At 45.2% G+C, this 25,502-nt stretch overlaps 2 protein-coding genes across 5 annotated transcripts in view; both read left to right on the top strand.

The window, feature by feature from the left end:
- The window catches only part of Epb41l4b (erythrocyte membrane protein band 4.1 like 4B), a 161,192-nt gene extending 142,882 nt beyond the window's left edge, over nt 1-18,310 (top strand). For 3 of the 4 annotated variants that reach the window (XM_031377456.1, XM_031377455.1, XM_031377457.1), the window contains 2 exons: nt 9,941-10,086; nt 14,502-14,694. In XM_031377456.1, coding sequence (XP_031233316.1) covers nt 9,941-10,086; nt 14,502-14,571 — 216 coding nt within the window. In that variant the 3' untranslated portion in view covers nt 14,572-14,694. Of the gene's footprint in view, nt 1-9,940; nt 10,087-14,501 lie in introns of all 4 variants that reach the window. The other variant, XM_031377458.1, reaches the window with a different exon arrangement.
- A 1,678-nt stretch (nt 18,311-19,988) lies between these two features.
- Frrs1l (ferric chelate reductase 1 like) overlaps nt 19,989-25,502 on the top strand; it is a 34,314-nt gene continuing 28,800 nt past the window's right edge. The window contains exon 1 of the mRNA XM_031377454.1: nt 19,989-20,367. Coding sequence (XP_031233314.1) covers nt 20,130-20,367 — 238 coding nt within the window. The 5' untranslated portion in view covers nt 19,989-20,129. The remainder of the gene's footprint in view (nt 20,368-25,502) is intronic.

The following is a 25,502-nucleotide window of genomic DNA, read 5'->3' as shown; positions in this document are numbered from 1 at the left end:
AATAAGTACACTGTAACTGTCTTCAGATGCACCAGAAGAGGGCATCAGATCTCATTACGGGTGGTTGTAACCATGTGGTTTCTGGGATTTGAACTCATGACCTTCGGAAGAGCAGTCGGTGCTCTTACCCGCTGAGCCATCTCTCCAGCCCTCTTTTTGATTTCTTTATTGTTTCTATTTCCATTTTTAGAGTTTGGATGTTTTTGGTCATTTCCTTCACCTGTTTGATTGTGTTTTCCTGTAGTTCTTTAAGGGATTTTTGTGTTTCATCTTAAGAGCTTCTAGCTGTTTACCTGTGTTCTCCTGTATTTCTTTGAGGGTGCTATTTATGTCTTTCTTAAAGGCTTATATCATCATCATGAAAAGTGATTTTAGATCTGAATCTTGCTTTGCTGGTATGATGGTGTGTCTAGGACTTGCTATGGTGGGAGAATTGGTTTCTGATGATGCCAAGTAACCTTGGTTTGTGTTGTTTATTTTCTTATGCTTGCACGCCCCCCCGCCCCCACCATCTTGTTATCTCTAGTGCTATCTGCTCTTGCTAAATCTGACTAGAGCCTGTCCTTCCTGTGATCCTGGTTGTGTCTGAACTCCACAGAGTCAAGGTGTCTCTGGGATCCTGTGATTCTGGGATCCTGTGACCCTGGGCTTGTTAGAGCACCTGGGAGTGCAGCAGCTTCCACTGGGTGTTGTGGGACTAGCTGCAGAGTTTATGCCCAAGGTCTGCTCAGGGCACCAGCCCAGATAGACCAGAAGGAACCCGAGCTACTCTGCTGGCGGAGTTCCTGTGTGCCTAGTCCTGCTGGTCCCAGTTACTCCTGGTGTTGGGATGTTGTGTCCTCCTCACCTCTGATCTTGAGAGTGTCAGAGCGCCTGGGAGTGGAGCTTCCTCTGGGTGTTGTGGGACTGGCTGCAAAGCTTGCACCCAAGGTTTGCTCAGGACACCAGCCCAGATAGACCAGAAGGCTGAAACCCTATTTTCAATTTTATACTAGGTTCCCAGTAAATTAAGGACTAGTAAAATTCACTAGATGTCTAGGTAGATTATTCAAGACTTAGGCATATCTTCTTGAGTGTGGGTGTATTTGTGGTATGTATATACATTGTGCAGACATGTGTGTGCACATCTGTATGGAAGTCATGGGTTGATGGTGGGGGTCTTTATTGATACCTCTCCACTTTATTTGCTGACAAACCTAGAACCCACCAGTTCTACTAATCTAGCTAGCCAACTTGTCCCAGGGATCCCTATCTTCACCTTCAGAGCTAGAGTTACATGCAGGCCACCCTGACAGTCCAGATTTTTTGTGGGTGCTCAGGATCTAAGCTCCAGTCCCCACATTTATATGAAAAATACCTTATCCACTGAACCATCTCCCCAGATCATTTAGGCCTTTTAAAAATTAAAGTTTACTTTTAAAAGGTTTCATACAAGTATTTATTGTACATTGAGAACAGCCCCCTTGTCTTGCCCCTCCCCATCCTCACTATTTCTCTGTGTTCCCCTAGTTCCATGTCTATTTTGGGGGTCTTATTCTGTGGTCCAGGCTAGCCTTCAGTTTGTGCATCTTTCATCTCAGTCTGTGCTGCGGTTACAGGCATGCACCTTCACACCTCACTAACTTACAATATGTTTGTAACACCCACTATGCAGTTACTTAGTATTTTCTTCTTGGCCCCAGCCTCTACCAGCCACCAGTCTGAACTGTGTGTGTGTATTCATGGACTCTGGATATTTTCCATAAACACAACCTACTTTATAAATTCTTTGGTGTTAACTTCTTTCTTTCTTTCAGTCTACCTCCTTCCCTCTCTCCCCTTCCTCCCTCCCTCCCTCCATCCCTCCTTCTCTCTCTCTCTAAAACTCCCTTCCTTCCTTCCCTTCCTTCCTCTTTTTCTTTCTTTCTTCCTTCCTTTCTTTCTTTCAAGACAGGGTTTCTCTGTGTAGCCCTGGCTGTCATGGAACTCACTCTGTAGATGAGGCTGGCCTCAAACTCAGAGATCCTCCTGCCTCTGCCTCCCAAGTCCTGGGATTTAAGGTGTACACCACCACTGCTCAGTGGCATTTTTCACTTAGCATCTTGTTTTTCAGTTCCATTCACTTTAGAGCATGAAGCTCCATGTCCTTTCTTTTTATTGTAGACTGCATTTGCAGTATGGTTTTACTGAGCTCTATTTATCCATTGACTTATTCATGGGGACTTGGGTTGTGTCCAGTTTTGGCAGTTGGAAATAGTGCTTTCATGTGTGCTCTGTTCTTGTTTTAACACTTGTTTCAAGTGGTTTTGGGTTGGATCTGCATCTTGATAATGTTGTGTGGCCTTAGGTAAGTCACTTTACTATACAGACCATCTACTTTTACGTGTGTGTGTGTGTGTGTGTGTGTGTGTGTGTGTGTGTGTGTGTGTATGTGTGCATGCACACACAGGCATGTGTGATGTGTTTGTGTGCCTGTATACGTGTGAGATGAGAGAGAGAAGGAAAGGGAGATAGAGACAGAGACAGACAGAAAGAAAGAAAACACCTTAGATATCATTCCTTTGAAGCCATCTACCTTGTTCTTGATTCAGGCTCTCTCACAGCCCTGGAGCTAACTGACTCAGCTGGGCTAGTTGGGCAGTAAGCCCCAGGATCCTTCTGTCTCCATCTCATGGGTAACAAGCACTTTACCCACTAAGCCATCTCCCTAGGAAGAGTAGTAAGAAATAACCTGGTTGAAACATGTATCAAAAGGGACCGAGATCCAAAAATTTCATAATACAGATATCTCCAAAATCTGTGATGACTGTCAACTCTCCAGGCTCCAGAGACAGTGGTACAGAGATGAGGACCCTGTCCAAATCCTGGCCATGGATTCCTCATGACTGCCTCTCTCCCTGTCTTCACTGGGCAACTTATTTAAACAGTATATGGATTAAATATATTTGAACATTTAAGAAATGTTTTCTATTTTATGTGTATGAGTGTTTTACCTGCATGTATAGATGTGCATCACGTGTGTGCCTGGTGCCCACAGAGGTAAGAAGGAGGCTTTGGTTCCCCTGGAACTGGAGTTACAGATGGTTATGCTCTGTAAGAGCAACAAGTACTCTTAACTCTCTGCTATCCCTCCAGCCCTTCTTCTAAACATTTTAAATGTCATCTTTTTCTTTCTCTCCGGGATGGCAGCAATGATTATTTCCACACTTCTTCTTCTTTCCAATTTTTTTTCTTTTCTTTCTTTCTTTTTTTTTTTTTTTTTTTTGGAGACAGGGTTTCTCTGTATAGTCCTGGCTGTCCTGGAACTCACTCTATAGACCAGGCTGGCCTCGAACTCAGAAATCCGCCTGCCTCTGCCTCCCAAGTGCTGGGATTAAAGGCATGTGCCGCTACTGCCCAGCTATTTCCACACTTCTTTTTAGCTTCCCAACCATTCTTCCCTGGAAGTTTCTGCAGCATCCCACTCTATAGGGCGCCACTACACAGAGCAGCAGTTGGAACCACAGTACAGCTTTTCTCCTACTTTCTTGCCTTCCCACCCCTCCCAGAAGTCAGTTGTAATTTCTGAACTCATAATCTATGAGATGCTTTTCCAAGGGTTTCTGTCATCTCTGGAGGATCTCCAAGGGGCCAGAGGTATCCCTGAGTACAGTAGTGACCTTGATGGTGCTCCCTGCCTAAGGAGGCTTCAGCCCTTGGCATGGAGAGATGGAGCAGAGGCTCCTTCCAGTTTCAAAGGACGGGTAGAGATGAGAAGGTATCTCCCACCTCCATGTAGAGAAAAGTAGGTGCTAGAACATTTTCCCCTAGGGTCAAGAGCTCATTCTAGACCACTTTACGGAGAGGACAGAGCTACCAGGGCCTTGCTCTTCAGTACCATTGCCCTGATGCTTCTGCAGCCAGCTCACCCCGCAGTTCTGTTGGACACAGCTCCTCAGCTGGCAGCTCTGCTCTGCTTCCTTCAGGTTAGCCATGATGGGGGCACTCTGGCTTCCTGCCCAGCCTTGGCAGTAACAGGGCACACTCAGGGAAGCCCTTCTTGAGAGCTGGGGGTACAGATAGCGCTGGAAGCCGGTGTCGGCAGTCACACTGGGACTTTTAAGAACTAGGCAAGAGTGGCTCAAAGGCAGCCAGAGCAGACAGAGGGAACAGCATGAGCCAGAGTCCTGGGGAGGGACAGGGCACAACACATTCAAGGGACTGCAAAGAAGGCCAGAGAACTGGAATCCAGGAAGCAGGAGCCTGGGGTGTGAGAGGAGGAAGAGGAGCCAATGCCATAGGAGCAAAGCCATGCCTGGTACTTTCCCAGCAGCAACGGGGAGCCTTCAGAGGCAGTTGGGGCAGGGCAGGGCAGATGTTTTTAGAAAGCATCTTTGTGACCGCAGTGGGAGAACATTTGGGTCCAGACAGAACAAGATTAGAACAATTGTCTAGAAATAAATCTAGGACAGTAAGAGTGTGTGCAGAGAGCTGGCTACTGAGTGATTTTAATGGCAGAGGCAAGGGAAGTATATGGCTGGGGAAGATATTTAGGAGGCTGGGAAGATACTAGATTAATGAGGGAGAGGGACAGACAGCTACCAGATTTCTGCCTTCTAGAACTTAGACAGTGAGTCCATTCACTGAGATCCCCATCGCTGTGAGAAAGGTCCTCAGAAAACCAACTTCAAAAGGGAAAGAGCTACCATGGCTCATTGTTTCAGAGGTCTCAGCAGTGACCGGTTGGTTCCTTTGCCTTTAGGCTTGATCCAAAGCTGTGACCAATAGAGCAAGGGCAAGGCGGAGGAAAGCTGCTCTCATGGCAGCCAGGAGGCAGAAAGTGGCCAAGGAAGGGCCCTGGGACAAGATATACCTGTCAAAGCTACACCCCCAGTGACCCACTTCCTCCAGCAAGCCCCCACTCCCCAGTAGCCCACTCAGCTATGAGCTTGTTAACAAGTTAGCCCCTTCTCTCAGTCTCCAGCCACTTCTCTTCAACACAGGACCAAGCCTTCATTTAGCACAGGAGCCATTCTGGTGTCCCTTTCTTATGGAAACTGGAAGAGTAAGTACCTAGAGGAAGCCTGGCCTGTGAGAAGGGGCAAACCTACGTGATGGTGTGCCTGCCTTTGGAAGACTTGACTGAAAACAAGGAAGAGCTGTTAGAGAGTAACTCAGGGCTGGGGAACGAATAGTTGAGAGGGAAGATGGTGATATCAAGAGCATGTTTGGTCACAGAAGCCAAAGCTGAGGCCGCAGGCTTTCGGTTTTCTCATCCCTGCACAAGGCTGCTGCTTCTAAGTACAAGACATGGAAGCATTCTACAGGCCTCCAGACCCATCCCCGCTGCAGCTGTGGGGCCTTCAACAGCTCTGTACAAAGTTGAACTGGGAATCAGTTTGGTCCCTATGTGACCCTGAGTGTTCTTAATGAATTCTCATAGAGAACGTTGGCCCATATCAACCAAGAAACCTCTCTTAAGCCATGGTGTTTGGTTCCCATACTCGTAGCTTCACAGACTCAAGTCACTCCGTCTAGATTTTTAAAGGCAGCTTACCTTCTGTTCTCCCAGCAGAATCACAGACAGGGCTCCTGGCTGCATCTGGCCCAAGTTCCTCTTCCTAACCTGCTATGCTCTTCTGTTGCCTGTTTCATTCTTCTGAAAGCTAATGTATTTATTTGTTCTGTCATTTAACAGATATTTTAAGAGATAGGGGCTAGGGCTTAGTAAGAAAATTTACTGCTTCTTCTAGATCCTTCTTAAGTGTGACCAGTTCCCCCACCCTCCCTACATGGATTGCATACCCATAAGGAGTGCTATGAGTGCAGGCATAGTGAGTGTTTGCCCTGGGACCTCTGTGCTTTAATCCACCTGTGTCTTTGCACCATTGATACAAATGGCCCTCAGAAGTGGCCTCACAAACCCACCTGTCACCCAGTCACTGAAGCAGTGCAACCTCCTATTAGCCAGCTGCCGTATCAGGCAGGCCAGGCTTTTAAACCACACACGGAATTACTTTCCTGCACATGCAGCCCATCTATCACAGGCAGACTGAAGGCTATGCTTGGTGGTTCCTGGGCTGATGGACCAGCTGCTTGCCATGTGGAGCATCACCAGTCACAGTGGCAGAGCCACTCCTGGTCCTTAAACGACTAGTGGAAAGACACAAGCACCTGTTCTTATTTCGCTGGACAAAGCAAAGCACATCATCACCTCCTGCTTGAGAAAGTCAGTGAGGTTTCACCTTACTGTGTGCCTAGAAGGTGATGAGCCAGAGTAGCCCTACGAATAGCAGCAGTGACTGTCGCCTCACACTCTAGACAAGAATGTGTGCTCCTGGACATGTGATGCACTGGCATGCAGAGCATGTCGGAGAGCTGCATCTCCAAAATGGCATTCGGCAGAGACCCAACAGCAAGCATTCAGCATTGCTCCATTTCGAACAAGCTTGTCTCACCTTTAGGGGCAGATATAAGACACAAATGGGAAGGGAGTTCTGTGATTTTTCTGCAATAGACTTTTAAAGGCGGCATAACCCTTTTAAAGGAAGGTAACTCTTCTGTACTACCACCAAGAAGAGAATTATGCACTCAAAGATCAAAGCCTCTTTAGAAATCTGGGTGGTAATTTTCTCTAAATTCAGAGTCAAGAATCAGCATTAGCAAAAGTCATGTGTGTGTGTATGTGTGTGTGTGTGTGTGTGTGTGTGTGTGTGTGTATTATCAAAAAAGGGTTTGTTTGTTTTTTTTTTTCTTAAAAGAGGAGACTGGATAGCTAGCTCTGAATACTGGCTGTTCTTTCAGAGGACCTGGGTTTAGTTTCTAGCACCTATATTGGTTCACAACCATCCGTAACTGCAGTTCCAGAGGATCCAACACTAATCTCTTGGGTAACGGTGTGCACACAGTGCACACCATACATGCAAGCAAAACATGCATACATGCACATAAAATAATAAAAAATCCTTAAGGATATAAAACAGAAACTATGCATGAAAAGCTACCGTTGGCGAGTAGATTAATGACAGCAATAAGGGATTATAATGTTTTTTTACTTTGATTCTTTTGTTCTCGCTATTTATTTTGGTTTTGGTTTTATTGAGAGTCTCACTTTGTAGTCCAAACCCCCACCACTCTCAGCCTCCCAACAGCTGCTTCTGTTCTTCAGCATTCTATGTAAAAGTAATAAGCATATTTTGCTTTGGATGTGACAAAGGATTTCCCTCCATGAACTAGGTGTTGTGCTGCAAGACAGTGGTTCTGACAGCTCTCTCTGTGTATCAGAAGCATCTGGGATCCTGTGAGAGCTTACCATGTTGGGCTTTCTGGCACCAAGGTCCTCAGTAAATTCTGAGCATTTTTAACCAAGTTTCAAACTAACAATGACGTTGCTGGTCTGGGGACTACATTCTGGATCTACGGTGAAGCTTTAAATTTTGTGTTGTTTTGTTTTGTTTGTTTGTTTTTTCCAGACAGGGTTTCTCTGTGTCACCTTGGCTGTCCTGGAACTCACTCTGTACACCAGGCTGGCCTCAAACTCAAAAATCTGCCTGCCTCTGCCTCCCAAGTGCTGGGATTAAAGGCATGCGCCACCACCACCTGGCCCACGGTGAAGCTTTTTCGATGAAGAACATCATTAATTGTGTTCTACAAACTGTCTTTCTGAATATAATGTGTGTGTATGTGTGTGCATGCGTGTATCTCTGTCTGTATTATGTATTTATGTGGATGTGTGCAGTTGTGTGCAAATATGCTTGTATGTGTGTGCATGTAGGTCTTTAAAGGTCAGAGATCAATATCAAGAGTGTTTCTTGGGCTGGAGAGATGGCTCAGCGGTTAAGAGCACTGACTGCTCCTCCGAAGGTCTTGAGTTCAAATCCCAGCAATCACGTGGTAGTTCACAACCATCTGTAATGAGATCTGATGCCGTCTGGTATGTCTGAAGACAGCTACAGTGTACTTTCATATAATAAATAAATAAATAAACAAATCTTTTTTAAAAAAAGAGTGTTTCTTAATCTTTTTCTACCTTTTGTTTTTAAGGGTTATTTTATTTTTATTTATATGCATGTATGAATATATGAATGTATGCCACCCATGTTTGGGTGCTTGTAGAGACAAGAGTAGCAGTGTCCTCAAAGACCAGATGATGGCATCAGATGCCCTAGAGTTGTGAGACGTGTGACATTGATGCTGGGACCTGAAATCAGGTCCTCTGAAACTAATAAGTACTCTGAACCACTGAGCCACCATTCCAGCTCCCTCCACATTATTTTTTGAGACAGAGTCTCTTCCTAAAACCAGAACAAGTCCTAAAGGATCTTCTTGTCTCTGCCTTTCCAGTGCTAGGATTATAGATATGTGTAGCTGTATTTGACTTTTCACATGGGTGCTAGGGGTCAAAATTCAGTGTCACTTGCTTGTGTGGCAAGCACTTTGCCAAAGGAGCCACCTCAAAGTCCCTGCATGCTGGGTTTGTTGTTTTTAAGTCAGTCTTTTGATATGGGCCCTTTTCTTTTGTTTTAAGATTTACTTATTCATTTTATGTATATGAGTACACTGTCGCTGTCTTCAGACGCACCAGAAGAGAGCATTCGACTCCCATTACAGAGGGTTGTGAGCCACCATGTGGTTGCTGGGAATTGAACTCAGGACCTCTGGAAGAGCAGCCAGTGCTCTTAACCGCTGAGCCATCTCTCCAGCCCTCCCTGTACACTGTTTTTAATGACTTCTTGTAGCCTTTGAGATGGTTCAGTATAGGTAAAGGCCCTTGTTACCAAGCTAATGACCTAAGTTCATTTGATTCCTCGAACCCACATGATAGAAGAGAACTGACTCCTGTATGTTGTCCTCTGGCTTCCACATGTGTGCCATGTCACACCACACACACACACACACACACACACACACACCACACACACACACACACTCACACACATACACACCACACACACACACATACACACACACATACACACCACACACACATACACACACACATACACACATACACACCACACACACATATACACACATACACGCCACACACACACACATACACCACACACACACACACACACACACACACACACACACACAAATCATTGCTTACTGGGTGACCTCAACTGGAAATTTTAATCCAGTGGTTCTCAACCTTCCTAATGTGACCCTTTAATACAGTTCCTCATGTTGTGGTGACCCCCAACCATAAAATTCTTTTTGTTGCTACTTTATAACTGTAATTTTCTATTGTTATGAATCATAATGTAAATATCTGTATTTTCTGAAGGTCTTAGGTGACCCCAAACGGGTCGTGACCCACCCAGGTTGAGAACTGCTGACTTAAACTCTCTAAGATTCATTTTTCTTTTCCAGAGAAGCAGTTCTAAGATATATCCTGCTCTATCTTTTAATGTCATGAAATAAAAATGCTCATTTATTTATTTTTATTTATTCTCACGCTCATGTGAGTGTTTGCATGAGTTTTGTGCATCATGTACATGCAGTACCCTCTGAGGCCAGCATAAGGCATCAGATCCCCTGGAAAATGGAGTTGCTGATGGTTGTGAGTCACCATATGGGTTCTGGGGATTGAACCCGGGTCCTCTGCAAGAGCAGTAAGTGCTCTTAACTGCTGAACCATCTCTCCAGCCCCCAAATCAGAATGTTTACTACAAGATATAACACAACAATGTCTGAGTGCCATGTCTTGCTTTTTCTGTGGTACCCACAAAAATGACACATCTTCGAGGGATGGTTTCTAAGATGCAGTGACAAACAATCTCTGTCTTAAAAGGTTGTCAGGAGGTAATGTGTGGAAAGTGCTTAGCGTGGTGTCAGGCACAGAGTAAGACCATTTAAAGTGTTTTGGAAACATATGATGATTTCAGCTGTTATTAAAATAAGAGCAGTTCAGTGAGGCCCGGGGAGGAGCTGACACATGAAGATGGGCCTGGATCTCTTGTTTCTGTTTCCTCTCCAGGCAGACTTTAGAGAGAACAAATTACAGTGCTGTCCCGGCCAGTCTTCCCCGTTGATTCCAACAGCGACCCTGCGGCCACTGACAGAGACTGTGGCCACAGTACAGACCATCTACACCTCCCGGAAGCCGGTCTCTCTGGCAGCCAGGTGAGTCAGATAATTAACAGGTACCCTGGTAACAGGGAGCCAGACCTAGACTCCAGGTCACTTTGTCTGTGACTTTATAGGCTCACATTCATTTTTTTCTTGTGTGTGTATGTAGATGTATGTACTGTATATACATGTTCATGTGTGCACGTATATGTGAGAGTGCATATGCATATGTACGTTTGTGCCTATGGAAGCTAGAGATCAATGTCAAATGGTATCAGCTACTTTCTACTTTTTTTTTTTTTTTTTTTTTTTTTTTTTTTTTTTTTTTTTGAGACAGGGTTTCTCTGTGTAGCCCTGGCTGTTCTGGAACTCACTCTGTAGACCAGGATGGCCTTGAACTCAGAAATCCACCTGCCTCTGCCTCCCAAGTGCTGGGATTAAAGATGTGCGCCACCTTTATCTCATTTTTTGAATAGGTTTCAACCTATTGAAATTGTTTCAACGCATTGAAACTAGAGTTCATGAATTCAGTTAGGCTGACTGGCCCATGAACTCCAGGGCTCTGCTTCTTTCTACTTTCCCAGCTCTGGGATTACAGATACACACGCATCACCAAGCCAGGCTTTACTTGAGTGCTGTGGACCTGAACTCAAGCCCTCATCCTTCCATGGCAAGCATTTTACAGAGTGAGCCATCTTCCCAGCCCCTTCCACTCTTTCTTCCATTCATTTATCCTGTAAGGAAAGGTTTCTAAGGAGTACACCAGGTTCTAGGTGCTAGGGTTGGACAGTGAACTGGATAGATAAAGTCCTACCCTACAGGAGTTTGCACTTTCGTGCATGAGGGCTAGAGAAGCAGAAAAGTGTGCGTGTGTGTGTATGTGTGTGTGTGTGTGTGTGTGTGTGTGTGTGTGTATGAGAGAGAGAGAGAGAGACAGAGACAGAGACAGAGACGGAGACGGAGACGGAGACGGAGACGGAGACGGAGAGGGAGAGAGAGAGAGAGAGAGAAGAGAGACAGAGAGGCAGAGAGACAGAGAGGTCCGGGCAAGGAGTAAATTGAGACTGTGAAAAGCAATAGGAAAGGTTGGGATGACCTCATTGAAGTGGCACTTGAAGGTGGCAGGGAGCAGGGAGAAGGTTGCAGATAGTTGTGGAAGACAGGCTTGGCAGAAGGACTTGCCAGTCCTAGGTTCCTACACTTGGGCATACCTGGCCTGATTAAGTGAGAATAGGGGGGTCAGGTAGTCATGAGAAAAGCTTGAGGAGACCAGTGACTCTAGACAGTGACAAGAAAAGAAAGAAGGAAGAAATAGAGAAACTGCCTCAAAGCAGCCTCTTGGCTCTGGAGAACTGAGGAGTTAGTGACAAGGGACAGGAATCCTCAGGAGAGACAGTCATGTCTTTTCTGGGAACAGGCAGGGCTTTTCCAGCTTTTTGTGCTCCTTTTGTGATCTGTATTTCCAGCTATGGGGGCAAGCAAGTATTTTTAGCCTTAAAGTCAGGGAGAAACTAGGCAAATCTAGGCCAAGTCAACCCTCTATTGTAGCTCTGGACAAAACACTTCTTAAATGATGAGTTTGAGAAGCCAAGCAGACTCTGGTCTCAAAGATAAGGTAGAAAAGAAGACAGATGACAGCTTTTCCATCACTCAGCCACTCACCCATCAGATGCCTTCCAGCCCAAGTGAAGTCGGTGTTTCTACCAAGAGACCTTTCTAGAAGTGTGTGTGTGTATGTGTGTGTGTGTGTGTGTGTGTGTGTGTTCATATATTTATGCATATGTATGTGCATGTGTGTGTGTACGTGTGTGCTCATATATGTATGTATTTGTGTGTGTGCAGGAGTATGTGTGGAGCCCATGGACAACCTTGGGGGTCATCCTCAAGAACATCATGCACTTCTTTAAGATAAAGTCTCTCACTGGCCTCTGGTACTCACTAATAATTAGGCTTGTCTGGGTGACCAGTGAGCTTCAGGGATCCTCTGTCTCCCTCCCCCTGTGGAAGTATGTTTGTGTGCCATGTCTGGCATTTTTCCTTGGGGATGGGACTCAGGTCATTGTGCTTACAGGACAATCGCTTTATACCCCCAGCCCCAACCCCACTTCCATCACAGAAGAGGTCCTCTTGTCCTTGAAAGGTAGCCTTGTCTACCACCATCACCATAACCCATGTGTCAGACCCATCATCCACAACCCAAGTGGCAAGACACTGACAACTATCGTGCAGCTGTGGGACCTCCAAAGCTAAATCTTTAATAGCTAAGAGCTGGTGAGGCTAGAACATTGATTTGTGGTTTACCTCTGTAAGGCACAGGGTGGATGACTGCCGCACCCCACCAAAGCTGCACCCTGGGCCAGACTGTGTGGGGGCTTGCTGGCCATGGTAGAACTGACTTCCTTCCTGAATGAGATTATTAAAGTTGCTCCATGCCTTTAAAAATAGACATTTTATTTTTCTGGCTGGAGGAATGGCTTAACAGTTAAGAGTGCTTGCTGTTCTTCCAGAGAGCCTGAGATCTGTTCTCAATATTCATTTTGGGGAGTTCACACAACCACCTTTAACTACAGCTCCAGGGAATCTGGTCCCCTTTCTCACCTCCTTGGACATATGTACACATGTGGCATATGCACAAAAAATAAAAATTAAAATAAATCATTACACACACACACACACACACACACACACACACCTTGTAGGTCTCTTCTGGTGGCATACACCCGTAGTTCCTACAACTTGGGAGTCAGAGCTTGGAGAATTGCCAGGGGCCACAAATTCAAGACTAGCCTAGGCAACCCCTCTCTTAAAAGGGAAAGCAAGAGAGATGAAGGAGAGGGCAGTGTTCATCATTTTGAAGAGGAAGATGGATAGACCACACACCAGGGCTAAGATATATCTCAGTTGCAGAACATTTGTCTAAGAGACATGAGATTATGTTCCAATCAAGCAAAGTATACACACACATACACACACACTACCTTTACACAACTATCCATATGTGTGTGTTTATTTAACCAGAAGAAACAAAATCTGTAACTGTCTTAGTTACTTTTCTGTTGCTATAATAAAATATTACAACTAAAGGCAACTTAAGGAAGAGAGAGTTTATGGCTTATGGTTTTTAGGGATAAGAGTCCATCACGGCAGGGCAAGGAACAGCAGCAACAACGGTCATGACAGCAGGAGAAGGACGCCGAGAGCTCAAGTCTTCCTCTTTAATTGGGAGCACAAAGCAGAGACTGTAAATTGGCAATAGGGTGAGAATATGTCTCACCAGGCTTGTCCCCAGGAATGGAGGCACACTTCCTCCAGCAAGGCTGCACTTCCTAAACCTCCACAAACAGCACCACCAACTGGACACTAAGTGTGAATAGCTGAGCCCACGGAGGACATTCTCATACAACCACTACAACGGAATAGTCAGCAGACCTTGGGACCAAGAAGTCAAAAGCAGCCCCCCCCCAACACACCCAGCCTCCCTTTGCCCTTCCATCTTCCGCTTCCCTTTATTTTACTCATCAAACATAGCACATTCGTTGTTAAGACATTACTTCAACATACTCTCTAGAAAAAAAATTATATAAAGTGAATTTAAAGCACAACTGAAAGAAATCTAACACCTCCCCCCAACCCCGGGCCACCAGACGGCTCCAGAGATAGAATCACTTGCCGAGAAAGCCTGGTGACTTAAGGTTTTATTCTTCAGTGGAGAGATAACAGTTCCTGAAAGTTGACCTTTGACCTTCATATATGTATAATGGCAAAATGCATCTATGTGCATTCATTTGCTCACACTTGCACACACACAATAATAATAAAGATAATAAAGTGTATGTATGTATGTGTGTTTGTATGTATGTATGTATATATGTAAACAGGATCTCTCTATAAAGCCCTGGCTGTCCTGGAACTCACTACATAGACCAGATTGCTCTCAAACTCACAAAGACCCACTTGGCTCTGCTTCTTAAATTCTAGAATTAAAGGCATGTACCACCATGCCCAACTTAGCTAAAAATTTTAAAAGTTTTTCAGTCCTTCAAGAGACATTCACTGAGCAGATCTCTGCACTCAGCTGAGAGATGATAGAGATGAATGACAACAAATGAGTCCCTCAAGGAACGTCCCCTCGGGGTAGGGAGGGAAACCCCTCAGGAGCCAGACAGTTTACTCTTACTGTACTGCTAGCCAATGCAAGGCATCCCAATAGAGCCTAAGAAGGAAAGTCTAAGCTGCGTGGTGGTGGCGCACACCTTTAATCCCAGCACTTGGGAGGCAGAGGCAGACAGATTTCTGAGTTCGAGGACAGCCAGGGCTACACAGAGAAACTCTATCTCGAAAAAACAAACAAACAAACAAAAAAAAAAAAAAAAAAGGAAGGAAAGTCTAGTGTCTGTAAGAGGCCATTTAGGTTCTGCCCACACCTGCAGACATGGAGTCTGTCTTATGCTTTGTCCCTTGCTTCTCAGTGCGGAGACTCTCCGGCAGGAACTGGAAAGAGAGAAGATGATGAAAAGATTGCTGATGACCGAACTGTGACACTCCACCTTTGCTGCCTGGAGATGGCATGGTGCCTTCGTCCACTTCCTTTCCTCGGGCTCGGTGGTGTGCTGACTGCGGCACGACATACAGATGTGTGCTCTGTTCGCCCAGGTCTCCAGGGTTAGCGGAAGCCAGCTTCCGGCTTGACTTCATTGGGAAAGTTATTTTACGTCTCCTGAGCAAGAGAGGTTTTTCTACTGCTCAAAGCAGTGGAGACAAGGTTTGGTAGGAAGTTTCCAGAAGAAAGGGGATTTCTATTCAGAGGTACCTGTGTGTATCTGTTAGTAACCCCAGGGACTAACAAGCACAGAATCCTCTGCTTACACTCTCAACGGTGTGACTTTTTTATGGTTAACATTTGCAACAAGCTTTGGCTGTTTGTTAAATGGGTCATTTTATGAGAGAATAATTCCTTACTGCTGGTTTTCCATTTACACTGAATAATACACAGATCTTATAAAGTTATTTATTTTTATTCAGATATGACTAGATGAATGGGGAAAAGTTACATATTATACAACTGAAAATACTTCAGCTTAACCTGAAATACAATTGAATGTGTGAACTTGGGATAAATGGAATTTATCTTTGAGGCCCATATAGGAAATTCTAACTTACATTGTCAAAAAAAAAAAATCTTTACAGGGTCAAGATGATTCAGTATCAGGTATATTCATTTGGCTTTCCATAAAGACAAATTACTTCTAAATTCCATCCACTCTAACCATGTTGATAAGACCTGACCCAGAAGAAACTTAACTCCCTTTTTCTATAGTTTCAAGAAATGTGTTTTTAAATTTTTATTATGCACTTGAATAACTTTGCAGGAGTTAAGAAACCCCTACCCATAGCTAGCTCAAAAGTTTTCCTGCTTCTCACAGATATGCTGTTTTTACATAGCTGTGCTCAGCGCTGACATTCCTTTTGTTATATTTCTTTACCTAACACATCTCCTTATTAGACAGACACTTTCACTAACTTAAATGTCTTTATATTCACATGACACAGTTAACCTCACTTCTCCCATTGATAGATTTTGAGTTATATTCAAATTTTCACACTTATAAATAGTGCTGCTATGAATGTCTTTGTAAAAAAAAATATATAAATAAATAAATATATATATATAATCCTTCTCTTGGATTATTCCCTCCGGAATATCTCCAAAGAGGGATTACAAGGTCAGAGAGCATGAAGTATTTTATAGCTCTTGTTTTATATTGCCAGATTGCTTTCTAGAAAGATCCAGTCTTTGGATTGGAAGAACTTTAAAGGTCATCTCATTTAAACTTCCCCTCCTCTGAATGCTTGAATTCCCTCTAAAATTTATAATGCCACCAGCAATGTATAAGCATTTCTATTTACCAATAGCTCTGCCAGTACTGGGTTTCGCTATTCTAATTTATTTTTTTGCTAGTTTAATAGATGTGTATAGTTAGTCTTGAGAAGCTGTCTTATTTGATGAACTGCTAGCAAGGCTGAACACTTCTCCGTGTGATGGGTTACACACTGTGTTTTCTTGTATGTAAACCGTCCACATCCATTTCTTATGACTGCTTGTTCAATGGAACTGATCTCGTACCTTTGTATCAGAAGTGTATTTTTATGTTGTATTGTAGTTTGCCTTCTCCCTACCCCTACAAATGAATGGTGCCAATAATTTGATACTAATGACTATAAAAATTGCCTCACTGACTAGCGTTGATGCAAATGAGGTATGTAAACAGGTATTCGGATAACCAAGGAGTAACCTTTTAAGGACTGACTCTTTACAATTTAATATTTTTCTTTTTGAGAGAACTCTTTATAGGATGTATGGCACATTTCCCTGCCTTAGTGCTCAGAGCATCCTGAAGGGTCTTCAGCCCTTTCCTGATGAATCCTGGCTGTCAGTACACATATCACCCCCTCCTGTATCCTGGTGTGGTACAGAAAATGTCAGGAGGAGCTATCAACATGTACAGGGCTTGCTGTGACCTTACATAGCCATGCCCCTCTCCTCATCAATAGTTCTTTACTGTTCTGCTGTTTCTGTGGAGCTGTCTGGGGAAAGTGTAGTGGTGGGTGGCTGCTTTTCCCCCACACAGCCCCTAGGTGTACTAGCAAATATGGCTTTGGCTGTCCTCTATCATGTGCACGTGACACAAGCCATGTTCCTATAGAACAAGGGGTTATCACCTCCGGCCAACCCAGCAGCTGCTTCCTCTTCTGAGCTGCTCTCTGCAGGGTTCACTCCTCCCCCCTGCTCTCTGATGGAAACCTCCAGGACACAGAAGAAGGTTTCTGGAGTGGTCAGGACACGCGTGTATCCCTCATGTATGACTTGCTTTGTTTCTAAGGAGGGGTGCATGGAGGTTTCAGCTGCTGAGTTCAGGAGGCTTACAAGCTCCTACATTGCCCCCCACCTCTCCCTTGGGTTCACAAGAGTCTCAGTGGGTGGACATCACTGCAAACCTGAGCACAAACATGCGGGTTGCCATTGTATGTGAAAACCCAGAACCACTGGCAGTTCATCCCAACCAGATGTTGGGATAAAATCCTCATATTGCTACAGTGGCCATTATCTTTTACCTACTTAAATGTATGGTGGGTGCTGAGATGGTGAAGCTGCTCTGGGCGAGCTCACAATGACTATAAGGAGTTGTGCAATTATTACCTTCTTTGTCTACTTTAGACCCAAACAACAGCACTAGAAGGTAACACAACACCTACTGTGGACTCAAGAGGAGAGGAGAGAGTCCGCTAACCTAATCATTACAGAGCTAGGACTCCAAACCGTGGCCTCAGACTCCTATTTGGGAAGTCATGGTATGTCACTGCAGAGGTCTGGTACCCCCTCAACCGATAGAGTTGACAGATTAGGGACAGCACAGATCTTTAGGTATGAAAAAGGAAGCATTTAGCATTCAGAAATTCCCACCAGGGTGCATCTGGAATTTTATTTCCCAAAGAGCACAGGAAGATTCTGATATCGTTGTTACCATTCACCATTTCACAGCTCACAGACCTTTTAAAGTCTTTGAATAAACCCACCATTTTAATGATTTTAAAGTGTGCACTTCAGTATCTTCCAGCGTGTCCATGATGCTGGGCAAACATCATCTGACTCATAACTCTGCCCCTTCCCTAGCAACCACTAGCCACTCCCTACCCTGGCCTGTAGGTTTCTGATTATGAATTTGCTTATTCCGGACACTTCCTATATCTGGAATCATATAGTATGTGAGCTTCTGTGATCAGCTTCTCTCATTTAACGGTGTTTTCAAGGTTCATATATGTTATAGCATGTATCAGAACTTCATTCTGTCTTTGTGACTGAATAATGGAGAAGATGGGGATACCATGTTTTGTTTATCTATTTATTCAGTTGGCAGATATTTGGGTTCCTCCTGGTTTGGGGCTATTATGAACGATAATTTTATGAACATTCATGCACAAGGTTTTTTGTGTGAACATATGTTTTGGGTTCTCTTGGAATTGCCAGATCATATGGCAACTCTATATTTAACTTTCTGAGGGACTTCCAAGATCACAGCTTTTATATCTTATGAAATTCAAAGTGAAAAATGACACACACCAGGCGGTCAGAGGCAGGGCACATCTGTTCCTGGTTGGATACTGAATGGTCGCACTATTCTGGGGATGTTTTATAACAGAAAAAAAAGGGTCCTTTTGAGAAATTATTTTGATGAGAAGAGAAATAAAGGTTGTCTGTCTTTTAAAAATGAAAATGAAATTAAATGCTTCTCCATTTAAAAGTGACTAACTGGGAGATGGGCTAGTGGGTGATGTGTTTGTTGCATGAACACGAAGTTTGGCTGGGCAGTGGTGGCGCGCATGCCTTTGATACCAGTACTTGGGAGGCAGAGACAGGCAGATTTCTGAGTTCAAGGCTAGCCTGGTCTATAGAGTGAGTTCCAGGACAGCCAGGGATATACCGAGATACCCTGTCTCAAAAAATAAAACAAAACAAAACAAAACCAAAAAAGAAAAAAAAAAAAGGAAACATAGTTTGGACCCTGGCACCTCCGTAAAAACCTGGCACAGCGGCATTTCTCTATTACCCTAGTGTTGGAGTGGAGAGCAGAGGGAGGTGGATCATGGGGACTCACTAGACAGGCAGGTCCAGCAAGCTCCAGGCTCAGGAGACTGCTCAGTTAGTAAAGGACTGGCTCTGGAAGCTTGAGGACCTGAGTTCAAATCCCCGGTGCCCAAACAAAAAGCAGTCTGTGGCAGCGTGTCTATAATGCCAGTGCTGGAAGACAGGAGGATCCCAAGCTCACTGCCCAACCTGCATAGCTGAGGGGAGCTTCAGGTTCAGTGAGAGACCCTGGCAGGATTGACATAATTAAATTCTAATTGCACAAGCTGGCCTGTCAGCTATATCCACACACAGTTGAAATTACTGGGTTCTCAGTATTTCATAGTTCTGTGCAATGCTGTGACACTGAACCCTACAAACCTTTCCCTACATGATCTTATATTATATGCACTACATCCCAGGAATTATTGATCACTGGTCATTACTGATAACCCAGGTAGTCTGACTTCCAGGTCTGCGTTTGAGATCTGCTTTTCTGCCTCAGTAGCAACTTCTTTACTTTATGCAATTTATTTTTAAAAGAACCAGAAGAAGGGTTTACATGCGAGGTTCTACACTAGCATCGAGGAAGAGATAGTGTCGCTATTTCTTGCAGAAGATAACTAGTTGTCGCCACCCCAACAAGGGTCATTTGAAGACAAACCTGGGATCTGTGTATAGTAATTGAGCAAATGAATGGCCAGGTAAATAATGCAAAGTGTAAGTGGTACAAACCGATGTGAAAACGTGGAGATTCGGTGGGCTTAACAGACAGCGGTTGGCTCGTTTAATGTCTGCGCACTTTGCTTCTGGGGAAAATGGGTAAACCAGTTGCCTAGTTTGAAAGGCTCAGATTATGTTCCAGCACTTGTGGCTTTTGCCAAGGCCTAAAGTTACACTTTCCTCACTGTCTCTGATCTCTGCTTGGCTACCTAGATAGTGGGATTTTGTGATTTCATCTTCCTTCTGTTATGATCCAGAGAAATTTATGAGTCTAGTAAGTTTTTTCTCCGGACGAAAAGTTGCAGGAGCAAGATGTTGGAGACAGTCATTCTAATAAGATGTGGAAACTGGATGCTGGGGATTTGAGTAAGAGAGCAAATTCTGCTTTGTGTATCCAGAGTGGGACCTGAAGAGACGCAAGCAAGCTCCCAGGTGGTGCTGATGTTGTAGGTCAGCGGGCCACACTAAGCACCCAGGGACCAAGAGGGTCAAATCTGGAAGCGACTGGGCGATGGGGAGAATGGGAAGAAGGACGCGAGGAAGGAGCGTCAGGCAAGGAGGGGGTGATGCTGAGCGGACGGGGGGCAGGCTGCGGGGCTGGAGCGAGGATGCGCAGAGCGAGGCAGGGAGGCGGCGGGTGCCGGCGCTCCGCGGCTGCGCGGCGCGTGCTGGCGGCGGCTCGGTCCCGGCCCGCGCCCGCGGGGTCCCCGCTGCGGCCGGAGCGGCCTGGCTGCGGGATCCGTGTGCAGCGATGGCGGGGCAAGCCCTGCGGCGCCCGGCCTGGGTACCACTGCTCCTGCGGCTGATGCTGGCGGGGATCGCTGCCTGCGATGCCAGCCCTGCGGATGACAGCGCGGGCCCGGGGGGCCGGGGACCCCGGGGACGCGCGCGAGGGGACGCGGGCGCGGACGAGGCAGTGCAGCGCCACGACTCCTCCTACGGCACCTTCGCCAGCGAGTTCTACGACCTGCGCTACCTGTCAGAAGAGGGTGAGGCTACCAGAGGGTGAGGGGCGACCTGGGGGTGGGAGATTGAGGGGTGCAGGAGAGGTCGGCAAAGGTGTCAGTGGAGGCAGATGTGCACAGCTGAGACTAGAGTAGGGAGCCCGGCGCTCTGACCCAGCTTGTAGGAGGGAAGTCTGGAGGAGCTGTCAGCGCCTATTCCCCTCTTTACACGTGGGGAGACTAGGGCTGGGAGACTCAGTGTCAAGTCCTGCGAGGCTGTGGATAGGAGGTGCTAAGATTATGCTCCCCTAGTTCTCAGCGTCTGGCCTCCATCCTCCTGCCATGGAGGAGGCGCCATCTGGACTGGGATTCCGGAGCCCAGTGCAGCAGGCGGGAAGCAGAAAACCCAACTTAAAGAGACCCGTTGCCCAGTTACCTCCTGGTCGGTCTGGATTGACCTAAATTTGCTGGTTCCGTAGCTCCATCTTTCCGTCGGTCTCACTGCCCAGGCGCCAGAGATGGGTCACAGCTCCCTCCCCAGTTCACCCCACATGTGCTGCTACCACACTTGTAGTCTCCTAGTGTGAGCCACCATTGTTGGGACCATCTGGGCCCAGAGACTGGGGTTTCTTCGCCAGCTTCCCTGAGGAGCTGTTTCAAAGAGTACAAAAGGCAAAGCTATTTTGATAAAAGGAATGGAAACCGGTCTCTTACTTCCGCAGCTTGCGGAAAGCTTGGCAAAGAGGAGCCAAGAATCAAGCTGGGGGTTGAAATGAGGTTATCCGTTCGTGGATATATCTCTTAATGAGGATGAGGTTCAGGTATACGAAGCATACAAATGTTAATATCTTCGACAAGACAGGATTTTTCTCTCTCGTGTAAGGAAATCTAGAAACCCACAATCCAGAGCTGGCATGAAGTCCCCAGTCTTAGGGACCCTGGGGCTGGAGCTTCTGCTCCTGTGTAATTCTTAGCTTGTAGCTTAATGACCCCTAGTAGCTGCTTGAACCCTACTCATTACCTTCACATTCCAGAGGATGAGAAAGACAAAGTGGGGAGAAAATGCTGACTCCCTACTTATTAAGGACACTACTCAGATAAAAGTTCCATCAAATTATTTTCTTAGCCATGTGGTCACATATAGCTGTAAAGGAGACATACTATATCCACTTCAAAATAATACAATTATTATATTAAGGAAAGTAGAGAGAATGGGTTGGGGAAATATATTTATTAAATAGAGACTGCTGAATCACCTCCCCCCCCCCACACACACACACAATGACCTAAACTCTGGCTGTTCGCTGTTCAAGGGCTGGTGAAGCAACTCTACTCCACGTTGTCACTCAGGGACCTGTGTGCCTTCCATCTTGTTGCTCCACTATCCTTTAAGACCTTGTCCTCATCTCTGTAATAGAAGATTGGTAGCTTGTATGTCTTTGTTCAAAATTGAGGGTAGGGTGCTGGAGAGATGGCTCAGTGAGTAAAGCCCTTGCCACACAAACCTGAGGTACCTGAGTTCAGAGCATCAGAGCCCATGTAAAGCTAGGTGCAGCAGTAGCTCCTGTGTCTGTAATCCCCAGTGCTCCTGTGGAGTGATGGGACCTGGAGACAATAGAATCATTGGAGCATGTGGGCCAGCTGATATTCAGCAGCAAACAAGAGAGCCTGTCTCCAGGTGGAAGGAGACACCTGACGTCTCTGAGACCTGACCTGTCCTCTGATCTCCACATGTGCCATGTGTGACATACGCCCATCCATAGCCACGCATACACACACAACTGAGGAAACAAAAAAGAGAAGTTTAGGATAAGTAATTGTCTTTTTGCCTGCTTGCTCGTCTCATAGTCTTTGCCTTATTTCAAGCATAATTAAGTAATGAGCTAGCTATAAGGAAGGCCAGGTACCCCTGAGCCCAGGAAGAAGGAGCAAACGGTGGGGGAAAAAAGCTAAACAGAATCTATCACTCTGGGAAAGGGTGAATATTCCTAAGCATATTTTTCTGAAAGCATGTAGTCCATATTTCTTCCTTACACAACCAGTCTATACTTCCAAATGATGGAAAGGTAGCATGTCGACACATATATTCTCACTTTAACTAATGAAGAACAAGCCAGACTCTCTGTATCCGTTTGCATACTTGGAAAGAATGAACTGCTGATCGTATAAGCAGGTTTTATGAAGGCCGACATCAGGTGCACAGTAGCTACCAAAGAACACTTTACAGTCTCTCTGGGAAGTAGGTTTCCAGCCCAGAACATAGACGTTGCAAACAACAGGAGGATAGAAAACATTGGATTATGGGTAACTACTCTACTCTGGGTAGTCTTTGAGGAAGAAAAGCAACAGGAAATGGAATGGTGCCTTAGTTTTAAACCTTAAGTGAAGCCTTCTGTTCCTGTCACCTGCTGTCAGCTGCCCAGGATGAAGGATCATGAGTCTGAGGATGGTAGTAGCTGCCTTCCCTTTGACTGATGGCTGCTTATCTTTAAAGCGTAACGATCTGGCTATTTGCAAAAATTCGAATCAATGAGCAGCTCACCACTGAATTCAACACCAGTTTTCCCTGTTGTGGGAAAGAGCAGGGTAAGAGGCAGAGAGAAGGACAGAAGTATGTATAGGACATTTTTCATCAGCTTGTCCTTCCCATGTCATCAGGCACTGTATGTAAACATGTAGCTTCTCTCCCTATGAATCTGGAAGTTCTTTTTTTTTGGGGGGGGGGGTTTGAGAGACAGGGTTTCTCTGTATAGCCCTGGCTGTCCTGGAACTCACTCTGTAGACCAGGCTGGCCTTGAACTCAGAAATCTGCCTGCCTCTGCCTCCCAAGTGTTGGGATTAAAGGCGTGCACCACCACCCAGCAATCTGGAAGTTCTTTAATGCCACCAATACACGTCTGATTCTCCCTCTGGGTCCTCTGTAAACATAGTCTTCCATGAACATTTATTGGAGCTATGCTCAAAATTCTATTTATTTATTCCCATATACAAGTGCATGTGTGTGTGTGTGTGTGTGTGTGTGTGTGTGTGTGTGTGCAGGCACATGTGTTCTTATTCATGTATGTGGAGGCTACCCACCTTATTTTTTTGTTCTCTCTTTCTCTCACTGGCTTGAGGAACATCCCAGAGAGCTCAGGGAATCTGCTTGTCTCTGCCTTCTCTTGCACTGGAATTACAAACAGGTGTCACCAACAAGCCCAGATGTTTTCATATGAGCTCAAGTGCTCATGCTTGTGTGTCAAGCACTGCACTGATGGAGTTATCTCCCCAGCCTTCACTGTCCTTTCCTAAGTCCCTACTGTGTGTCAGACAGTTTCCTACGGTACTTTACCTACATTAATTTTCATCTGCACAGTGATTCTGTGAGTTAGATACTACTGTTTCCTCTCATCCTTTAAGAGTTAAGGAAAATTACTCACTTTTTTCTTTTTCTTTTCAAATCTTAGTTAAACTCACATAGCTAGAAAGTAGCAGGGACTGTTGGATCGGTGGATTGACTCTGTAGAGTAGGTGGTGCCAGGTGTCCCACCTGCTTACGTGTAAGGTCCATGTCTACAAGTGCTAGAAACCAGGCTTGAACGGGTAGGAGGGAGAGGGTTTTCATGAAGGCACTTGAGATGCTGGGGCTCAGAGTGATGCATGAGGCAGTTGAAAGCTGCAGGTCCTGAAGGGGGCAGAGCACCTCTGTGTAAGCACCCGTGTAGATCTGCCATTTCTCTTGCTCAACATCCTCTCTGCATTATATGACCCTGGTAAGTAGAATCGACAGTTAGGTGGCCGCAGAAAGAGGCTGATGCTGTAGTTCTTGGAGGTGAAGCTGAATGGTATAACCGGCCAGTCTGTGGTTTAAACTTCACCGAATCGAGGGCTAAATGAATACCTGAAGGCTCCAATCCAACCAGTTAATTAGAAGCAATAAATAGCAAGGCAAAAGCCATTAACCACTCAGTAGAGTATGGCAAAATGGGCTCAAGGGATTGCAGAAAAAGGACACACAGTCCACAAATTAGATGAGAATGGAAGCCACAGAGCCTCAAACAACCAAGAGCAGCAGACAGAGGTGGAGCTCAGTGATAGTGAGCTGATTAGCATATGCATGACGTGGGTGGAGCTCAGTGGGCAACTTAGCCTGTGCGCGGCTCTGGGTGCAGCTCAGGGACAGTGAGCTGCTTAGCATGTGCACAGCTGTGGGTTCAGCCTCCAACACTGCAAACACAAACAATAAGTAAGTAAATAAAATTAAATGAGAAAACCAACTTCTTATAGGAATATCTGGTAGGTAGAAACGGTAGAATAAACATTAGAAGGAAAAAGTGGCTGTAATTAGTTTCTAAAACAAAGTTACTAGAAAGACTGAATCCATGTGAGAAAGGAGAAGAAATTTTACAATAAAAAACCCTCTAATATTATTCCTTTAGGTTTTGTATATGTATGCACGTCAGTGTATGTACAGATGTATTCTTAAGTATGTATGTATATATGCACACACATGCCATGACCAGAGGTTAGCCTTGGGTGTTGTTCCTCAGGAGTCACCCACCTTGTATTTTTATTTTGCCTTGATGGACCTGGGGTGGTTTTTATATAGAGAGGCCAAAAGAAGAGAGTGGCCCTTATACTTTATCATTCTCTGCCTTGTTACATTGAGGAATGGTCTCTAACTAATAGTCTGGTAGCCAACAAACTCCCGCGATCCTCCTGTATCCCCACCCTCATGCCATTGCTGGGTTACAAGCATATTGCAGCAATAATTGGCGATGCTAGGGATTTGAACTCAGATCCTCATGATTGCACATTGATTGCTTTTACTTGCTGAGCCATCTTCCCAGCTCCAATAGGGATGCTAGGGATCAAACTCAGATCCTCATGCTTGTGAGGTAAGCACTTGCCCAAGATCATCATTTAGGTCTTCATTTTGGAGAAAAAATGGTATCAAAATGGGTAATGGGGGAGAGGAAATGAGCCAAGCAAACAAACTGATATAAATGAGGAAACAATGTAACTAATTAAAAGAGGCCTGGGGACCATATCTGAGTAGTCCAACCTATATAAATTATCTCATCGCTGAGGAAGACAGGTCAGTATAGACAGGGAGTCAGGATGCAGGGAAGGTGAAGAAGTACTTGAAAATTTTACAAGAAGAGGATTTTAAGTTTTTTTTTTTTTTTTTTTTTTTTTTT

Source organism: Mastomys coucha, unplaced genomic scaffold, assembly GCF_008632895.1.
Source record: "Mastomys coucha isolate ucsf_1 unplaced genomic scaffold, UCSF_Mcou_1 pScaffold18, whole genome shotgun sequence".
Lineage (NCBI taxonomy): Eukaryota > Metazoa > Chordata > Mammalia > Rodentia > Muridae > Mastomys > Mastomys coucha.
This window is presented reverse-complemented; position numbering and strand designations above follow the sequence as displayed.